This window comes from Brassica oleracea, chromosome C9, assembly GCF_000695525.1.
Source record: "Brassica oleracea var. oleracea cultivar TO1000 chromosome C9, BOL, whole genome shotgun sequence".
Taxonomy (NCBI): Eukaryota; Viridiplantae; Streptophyta; class Magnoliopsida; order Brassicales; family Brassicaceae; genus Brassica; species Brassica oleracea.
In genome coordinates, this window is record NC_027756.1 from 48,392,912 (window position 1) to 48,402,025 (window position 9,114).

General features: G+C 34.9%; 1 protein-coding gene and 1 pseudogene across 1 annotated transcript in view; both read right to left on the bottom strand.

Annotated features, from left to right (window-relative positions):
- Positions 1-807: 807 nt before the first annotated feature.
- On the bottom strand, positions 808-4,074 carry LOC106315231 (annotated as a pseudogene).
- A 1,709-nt stretch (positions 4,075-5,783) lies between these two features.
- Positions 5,784-9,114, bottom strand: part of LOC106315232 (UDP-arabinopyranose mutase 2-like) — an 8,899-nt gene continuing 5,568 nt past the window's right edge. The window contains exons 4-6 of the mRNA XM_013752981.1: positions 6,456-6,693; positions 5,960-6,050; positions 5,784-5,866 (exon numbers count right to left, since the gene is read on the bottom strand). Of these exons, the coding sequence (XP_013608435.1) occupies positions 5,784-5,866; positions 5,960-6,050; positions 6,456-6,693 (412 nt within the window). The remainder of the gene's footprint in view (positions 5,867-5,959; positions 6,051-6,455; positions 6,694-9,114) is intronic.

Here is a 9,114-nt window from a genome sequence, read left to right on the forward strand (position 1 = left end):
TCATGACAACCTAAAATCTTGTGCAAACAAGCACATTTAATGAAACATAAAAAAAAAATTTGTAAAAATTGTTTTTTTAGGCCAAAAAATGGTAAATATATCTCATTAGACTAATCTCATATACTTTATGTCCCATTAGGTTAATTATTTTCAAAATGCCAATAATGCCCTCAAATTCAATTATAAATTTGAAAGTACAATTAACAAAACAATTGTAAATATTAAAATATAATAAATAGTTCAAGTAATTAAAATAAAAAAAAAACATTAAAAATCCTCAAAAAAAAAAAAACTAAACCTAGATTATATGTCCCACGATTTTTTTTATTTTTTTCTGAAAATTTGATTTTTTTCATATATGGAAACTGAATATTTCCAAATATTTTCTTTTCATATTTTTCAGAACTGATTATTCTTATCCGTAGAATACAGTAAATCTGTAGAACTTGGTTTCTACATGTTTTTAGATGTATAGTAATGTGGTATAGTAATGTGTAGATTTTGATTTCTACAGGTTTTAGATTTACAGTAAATCTGTAGAACTCGTTTTCTACAAGTTTTTAGATTTATAGTAATGCGTAGATTTTGATTTCTAAATATTTTAGATTTATTGTAATCTATAGATTCTGATTTCTACATATTTATAGAATGTGGTTCCTTTGCTTGTATACTACTATAGAGCTATTCTACTTCTAATCAAAAACTTCAAACCATCTACACATAAGGCCACTAAGTTTGTGATCAGCCTTGTATTTAAGAGAGGAAATCCTGTTCTTGATGGTCTTGTTGACTATAGAGATCATCTGCTCAGTTCCTTGTATCCCACGATTGTGCCTTCTTGCGTTTCTCTCGCGCCATACATGATACACCACTGTCTGAAACACCAAACGGACTAGGACTTGGTCCAGCCTTGCGAAACGGCCAGCTTGAATGAGCTGCAGCATATCCAGCTGCAGCATATCCAGCCTTGCTAAACGCAGTATTTATAAGTACAAAGATGTAAACAGTTGATCATGATGATTGATTACAACTACTCAAAAGTGCCGGAATAAATTCACCTGATAATAATAATCACCTAGTGTTCCTCTCCTTAGGCATCACGAGTTGGGTCGGGGCATCGTAATCAGGGATGTTGAGCCAGATACCATGGGAAACAGCAGTGGAAACACCTTCACGAAGACTAAAAGAATATCCACTGAGGAAGTCAGCACCTTCACAGTAAGTATCATACAAGGTGCGTTGAAGAACAAAGGAGTCGATGGACAGAGAGAAGACACATTTAGTGGAGGCCAATGTATTCGTGTGTAAATAGTTTGATGTTATATAGACTTAACTCGTATATTCACGTTTAGTGGAGTCCAATTGTATTCCAGACATTCAACAACGAAAGATTTATTTATTACTACTTTATATAGATCACGAAGCTAGCAGACACATTATAAGATCAACAGGTTTTTGAAAATATAGTTTTTAAAATAAGACTAATCAAAGGTTTTAAAAACAAAGTACGGTATCAGACATCATAATCTGTTACACATATTCTACAAAAGCCGAACACTCTCTACGTAATCTGAAACGAAAATTCCTGTCGGAAGATCACGCTTGACTTCATACTTGCCTTGGACCTTAACTTTTCTAAAGCAATCAGTGTAGTGGTTGTAAAGGACAACATAAACATCATAAGAGGGGTAATCGTATGATGCCAAAACAAACTCACCCGTCGTCTGACTGATGCCTCTGATGTGTACAATAGGATAATTAAATAAACGAGGTTTAACACTGAATGTAAGTTTCTTCAACCATTTATGTTCTTCATCTTCAGCATTTTGATCCATAACCCACACATCAAACGTGTAAGTTGATGTTTTATTGGCAGAGCCGTGCTTCAAGCACAATCAAAAAGGCTTTCGCCTAGGGTCCCCAAATTATATAGTTTTTTTAGAGCCCCCAAATTTCAGAAAATAGTTAGTAGCATGGTGGTTTAAATTTGTCATTTATTTATTCAACCCAAGTTCAACTCTTTAAATTACTTTTAGAAAAAAATTAGTAGTTTATTTTACTATCAATTTTCCAAATTGAAAAAGGAATATATGTTTCGTATGTTAAACTCCTAATTAAAAAAAGTGTGGTTACTTTATATATATTTTTTATATATTCCTAAGTATTATACATACAGTCTTCATATCAATCTAGTTTGATGGCATTTTGTACCAATCTTGAAGCAGCTTTAAAGCTTGAGAATCATTCTAATGTTATTGGGGATCGATGATTTGTGTTTTGAACCGGTGGTTCTAAAAAAGGCTTTGCCAAGATATTATAAAAGACTTCTTGAAGTTTTGAACTTTTTGAAAAGAAGGAAAGAGTGTTATCCAAACTCATGAAATTCGTATCAAATATTATTTGACGATTCTAGTTTCAATCGCTACTGTTCAAAAAAAATTTCCAAGTTAAAATTAATAAATTATTACATGCGATCAATCATGTCACAAGAAATGTTAAATGGTCTAACAATCATATCTACAGATGAAAGAAAATTAGTTAAGAATCTAGATTATGAAATTTGGATAAAAATTTTTTCGAAAAATAGGAAAGAAATTTTTTGTCTTAGTTTCTTAAGTTATTGTTTTTTTTTTCTTAAATTTTTTTTTCAAATACATATTATACTCTTATAAAAAAGGTCTCATTTTTATATTCGCCTTCGAACGGCACTGTTTATTGGGTATTGCTACTTTCCCTTGGTAGTTCAAAATCATAACGTAATCATACAGACAGAGCCGGACCTGTACATAGTGTTACGAAACATTGGGATGGGGCCCCCACTCTATGGGGCCCCCACTTCTAAATTTTTTCTATATGTACATGTATGTATATTTATATAACTAATGTGATGTATACAACGTTGATAACAGAAGTTTAGTTGTGGAGATGTCAATGGAATATTAGGTGGGCCATGGGTAGTTATCGTTTTAGTGATAATAAATCATTTTCTTCTCTCTTTTTCCTCCTGGACCAAACGTACTCAGGTAACATTTCATTAAAAAAGTTAAAAAAACTGAAAAATTCTTGGTTTTTAGGTAGAATTCAAAATTGTAACTGATTTTAACATATATTTTGTTGCGCACTCATCATAATCTCAACGGATTTAATTGTTTCTAATTTGAAAATTTTAATAGTCAAATTTTATAATATAAAAAATAAATTACAATATATACATATCAAAATTTTTTTTTTTTTGAATAGGGCCCCCAATTTTACAGGTCCGGCTCTGCATACAGACCCTCGGATAGTGCAATCTCTGCGGGTACTCCTGTAATAAGATGAAACTTTTCAGACCTCACATCAAATCTCATTAAGCTGCGTTCCGTGCCCGTTTTAGCAGCATAATATATAACACCATCTATGCACACACTGTTAGAACAAGGACGGTGAGGGATGCTACATTCCATCATTCTCCACGAATTTTTCTTAGCTCCCAATGTGAATACTTGATGCTGAGACGAAGGGTCTTGAGAATTAGGACCAATCATTGCTTCCGTCATGCACATTACCTTATACTCATCACTAACTGAATCATATCCGAAAAAAACTTCTTGCGAGTTTTCTCTTCGTTCTGACTTTAGGTAAAGCTATGGACTTCCCGGTGATTGGGATTAACTATGAATTGTTCTTGACCACACCCGATGCATAGTAATCCTTTAACGTAATGCGAGGGGTACGCTATCCTCTGAAAAGAATTGGTGGTGGAGATGAGCGCGAGAGGAAAGAAGATGACGAGAAGAAGTACCAATCTTCTTTTGCGATATATTCTCCTACTCTATCTACAACACTTAACGCGATTAGGAATCGAGTCTTTGGAGAACAAGAGCCAAGCGGGAAAGATTTGATAAAATTTCGACTACGGATGGTGGTAGCCCATAACTTGGATACTAGAAGAAACCTAGCTATGGATTTCACAGGCAATCTCCCAATAATCTCTATCACCAAGTCTAGAGGGAGTCCATCAAATCTACTTGAGGTTTGTTGATTGGTTGTCACGGTGGTGGTTTTATTCTTTGTGCTGCGTGTGGTCATCATCATATGCTTGTTTCTTAACCCTAAAATATATATAGATATCTCTTTGTTTTGCTCTTTCCCAGCGAGGAGTAAAACTGTGTTAATAGGGAGTTGATCAATCTTTTTAAAAGAGGGGACATAGGTTAAACAATCTTATATATAGTTCTTGGTTAAAACCCTAGTAAGAGCATTAATAGAGTTCTTAGGGTGAGGTTCTTTCTTAGTTTTTTTATTTAAAAATTAAGGGACGGGTTCTTATATTTCGCTAAAAACTTCACCCTAAGAACTCTCTATTAATCATATTCTAAATCTCTCTAATAGGGGCGTGGGCATGCCACAGTAGCATATTAAAAAGGGGCATGACATAGTAGCATATTAATGGGCATGCCCATCTAACCAGAGTGTAAATTTAGACCTTATCTAATAGGGTCTGGACTTTATGGATAGGGTCTATGGATCTTGTAAAAACATAGTAAACGGATAGGAATTTTGGAAGTTGTTTTTATTGACGAAGCAAAGAGAACACGTTTGATGTAAAAAGAAGTATTGTGAAGCCATTTAATCCAGTAATAATTAGTTTTGATTAAGAGTTCAAATTAATGTTACTCGTGACTGACATGAAATGATAGTACTATAGTACTATGAAGTGATCAAGATGCTAAGAGAACCATTATCCCTAGAAACCATTAGGGTCTCTTAATCAATTGTTTAGTAATAAATATATATTAAGAACTTTATTTAAGAGACACTTAATTTTTTATCCTCCATTGCAAGTTTCTTAAGTATGAATTCTTACAAAAAAAAACTTTAGAAGTTGAACTTGTGAAGGAAGAAAAACTAATGGCATGAATGAATGTCTCAACACCTCATTCACCTGATTCAGAGTTAAATAAAATCACCACTTCTTATTTCGATAGTTCATGTCTAAAACTCAAAAGAAATAAATTTCTTACTAACAAACCAATGAGGAGGGGAGCAGAGAAACACAGAGAACATTCTAAGGCACCTTTGGTGTAAGAAGACCAGCAACGTAAATAGAAGGAGAATGTACGTAAAGAGATTAAAAAGCCAGAATGACCAGAAGTTTAATAATTTAGTATGGTTAAAGATGAAGTGGTAGAGCGTACGAAGAGAAGGCGCCAGACATCAGGGTGCATATAGTGGGGAACACCACTCCACGCTAGTTCACGCAACTTGTCTACAGGTAAGAAGATGGAATTAAAATTAACCAAATGAGAGAAGATATAAGAAGAACAAAACGGAGGCTTTCATTGAGCTATATGTAGCTTGAACCTTGACAAGATTATCATCCACAGAGAATAATAGTAAGTAACACACTACATCAAAGGCAAAATAGAAGTACCTAAAATGACAGTAGTTTCAGAAAGAACTTTGTTGAACTTCATAACTCTTGCATAATCACTTGATCTATCACCAATCTTGAGGTTTTGGACTTGTTTCGCACGTAGCTTACCGGCGTATGTATTATCTTGTTTCTTGCTTGAGTCATGATCTTCCACCTGCCTCTATGTATTATCTTGAGTCATAGAGGAACGATCCATTTCAACCAGTAGATCTAAAGAAGTGGATTGCAAGAGATGGGCAAAATGAAATGCAAGATCTGGGCGGAGAAAACATTGAAAGTCGATCGATTGATTGATTGATTACCCTTGGACGTTCTTGAGAGTTTGATTGAATCTGGAATCGTCGCGCTTTTGCTGCTCCTCTTCTCACTTGGAGTGCAAAAGAGAGTACTTGGCCCAAGCAAGAACAGCTTGTGCTCTTTCGGCAGTAACCTCGTTTCCTCTCCCGGCTATAAGATATCAGAACAGCGTCGGCAGCTTGTGCTAGCCAGAGGAGGTTTTGTTCCCCTAAGAGCCGAAGAACGATTGAGAACGCCACTGACGTGTTGACGGAGAACGATTGAGAAACGAAGAAGCAGAGGAGAGTGAAAGGCGTATTGACACCTGTCCACTAAGAGCTGGCTCCTCTTTCCCCTAATTAAGAAAAGTATTTTTCATTATTAAGAAAAATCAAAATTAAAATAAGAGTGATTTATATCCAGAGCCAGTTTGTTATACTGAGTAAGTTTTTGGTGTAAAAGACTTAACTAAACGCTTCTTTTCAGTTACAGATATTTATGTGTGGTTGGATTTTGAATTTTATTTTAAAAGGAGTGTGTGGTGGACCCGTGGCAGAAGGTAAATTGAATTAGATAATTATCTGAGCAAAAGACCACGTGCCTCATAATTTCTTCTTCTTTGGTATTTCAAGTTCCTACTCTTTTTTTTTTTTGCCACATAATTCTAAAATATGCCTCTTTTTTTCAATTGCGACCCCGACTTTTAAATTGTGAATTATAACCCCTCAATGTGTTGTTTGGTCTGTAACTTGCTGCTCACCGCCGACTCGTCGTTGAAGCATCGCCTCCGCATCACTCCACCGCGCTTAGCTCTACCATAACAGCTAGCTCCTACTGTAACGGCAAATAACCTACGCATCACTCTTGCCTCATTCGTCGTTGAAGAATCACCGCAAAACGCTACAGACCTTAGATCCACCTTCATTGCCGTTTGGAGTCCTTGTGTCTCGTCCTCTCCGTCGTAGGGTTTGAGCTCGAGAGCAACAATGGTCAAGATTCTGATATTTGCATGTTTGGCCTTCGAGTTTTAATCTTTTTTTCTTCAGACTTTCGAAGTTGCAAAAACGACAACCACTTTTTTAAGCGTTAACTCTCTCCTTCTCTCCCTCTCTCTCTCTCGTTCTTTGCTTCTGCGAAAAAAAAAACAGACAAAAATGTCAACAGTTACCACATAGCTTGACTTCTTAGGAATTAAGAAGAATCAGACCAACAACGCTCCAAAGCAAAGTTTTCTCTTTTTCAAAGTTTTATTCTTGTTTTCTCTTATCCTGAACCATTTGGTTTTAATTTCCATTAAAGAAATGCAAAGTGCTATTTCAAAGATAAGATCCGGAGATTTTAGTTTCTGGTGCTAACCGATTTTAATACAACGTCGAAGCTCTGTCGCCATCTTCTTCATCATCTTAACCTCTGCATTTCTTCCGCTTTAATTGAGCTCCTCTGTAAATCTCAGCCATCGTCTAAACTATCATAGGAGAGAGAAAGCTTAAGCAACAATGGTAAATCCCCTTAAAAAAACAATGTTAAATCTCTCTGATGCAAAGTGATTGAGTCACGATCTCGAACGCGTGTAACCCTAACCACAATAGCTTCTTTGCATGAGCCGCTACACTCGCCTGTCAAGCTCCAATCACAGAGAGAAAGCTCAAGCAACAATGGTCAAATCTAACGTATTTGCACATTTAGTCCTTGGGTATTTAGGTTTAATTTGATTTTGTCCCAAACTCTCTGATTTCAAATATATCCTATCTAATTGACCCTCATACTTCAAAAATACGCAATCTAGCCCCTATTTTGATGGAGAACTTTGGCGTTTTTCATTTCCAGTCCCTCATATTTTCCATCCTTTCGTTTTTGACCCTAAAAGTTTCAGATTTACATTTTTAATCCTCTAATGAACATACAAATGATATATACACACCTATATTAAACCTAAAATGATCTAAATAAACTCCAAAAATATACTCACTAAAATCATCATATATCATAACTTGTGAAATGTATAAATGAGTTTGTGTACTTGTGTTTTTTTTGTGATACATGTGTACACGTGGACAATATAATATATGTGTACACATGAACTTCCAAAAAAAACACAAGTACACAAACTCATTTATACATTTCACAAGTTATGATATATGATGATTTTAGTGAGTATATTTTTAGAGTTTATTTAGATCATTTTAGGTTTAATATAGGTGTGTATATATCATTTGTATGTTCATTAGAGGATTAAAAATGTAAATCTGAAACTTTTAGGGTCAAAAACGAAAGGATGGAAAATATGAGGGACTGGAAATGTAAAACGCCAAAGTTCTCCATCAAAATAGGGGCTAGATTGCGTATTTTTGAAGTATGAGGGTCAATTAGATAGGATATATTTGAAATCAGAGAGTTTGGGACAAAATCAAATTAAACCTAAATACCCAAGGACTAAATGTGCAAATACGTTAGATTTGACCATTGTTGCTTGAGCTTTCTCTATGTGATTGGAGCTTGACAGACGAGTGTAGCGGCTCAGGCAAAGAAGCTATTGTGCTTAGGGTTACACGCGTTCGAGATCGTGACTCAATCACTTTGCATCAGAGAGATTTAACATTGTTTTTTTAAGGGGATTTACCATTGTTGCTTAAGCTTTCTCTCTCCTATGATAGTTTAGACGATGGCTGAGATTTACAGAGGAGCTCAATTAAAGCGGAAGAAATGCAGAGGTTAAGATGATGAAGAAGATGGCGACAGAGCTTCGACGTTGTATTAAAATCGGTTAGCACCAGAAACTAAAATCTCCGGATCTTATCTTTGAAATAGCACTTTGCATTTCTTTAATGGAAATTAAAACCAAATGGTTCAGGATAAGAGAAAACAAGAATAAAACTATGAAAAAGATAAAACTTTGCTTTGGAGTGTTGTTGGTCTTATTCTTCTTAATTCCTAAGAAGTCAAGCTATGTGGTAACTGTTGACATTTTTGTCTGTTTTTTTTTTCGCAGAAGCAAAGAACGAGAGAGAGAGAGGGAGAGAAGGAGAGAGTTAACGCTTAAAAAAGTGGTTGTGATCATAGTTTCTTTTTGGCTAATAAAAAAAAATAACAGCATTTAATTAACTTATTTAGTTAGTGTATAGATATAAAATGAGTTTGGTTACAGAAAAGTATCCTAGTAGCAAGAATAAGAACTGCTTCTTAAAACTGCTAAACGAACCCATAAAAAACTTGGAATAATGGTGCACTAAGGTCCGAACATTTTCATGTGTTTATGGAATTACTAGTTCATATATTTTCAGGCAATGAACTTGAGAAACAAAGACATTCTCTACGTGGAGCAATGAAAGAAACACTAATGGGAAAGGCATTTTATTATTGAAACAAGAAAGAGAGAAAAAAGCTGGGAGTAATATCAAAACAAAAACATAAATAGCACC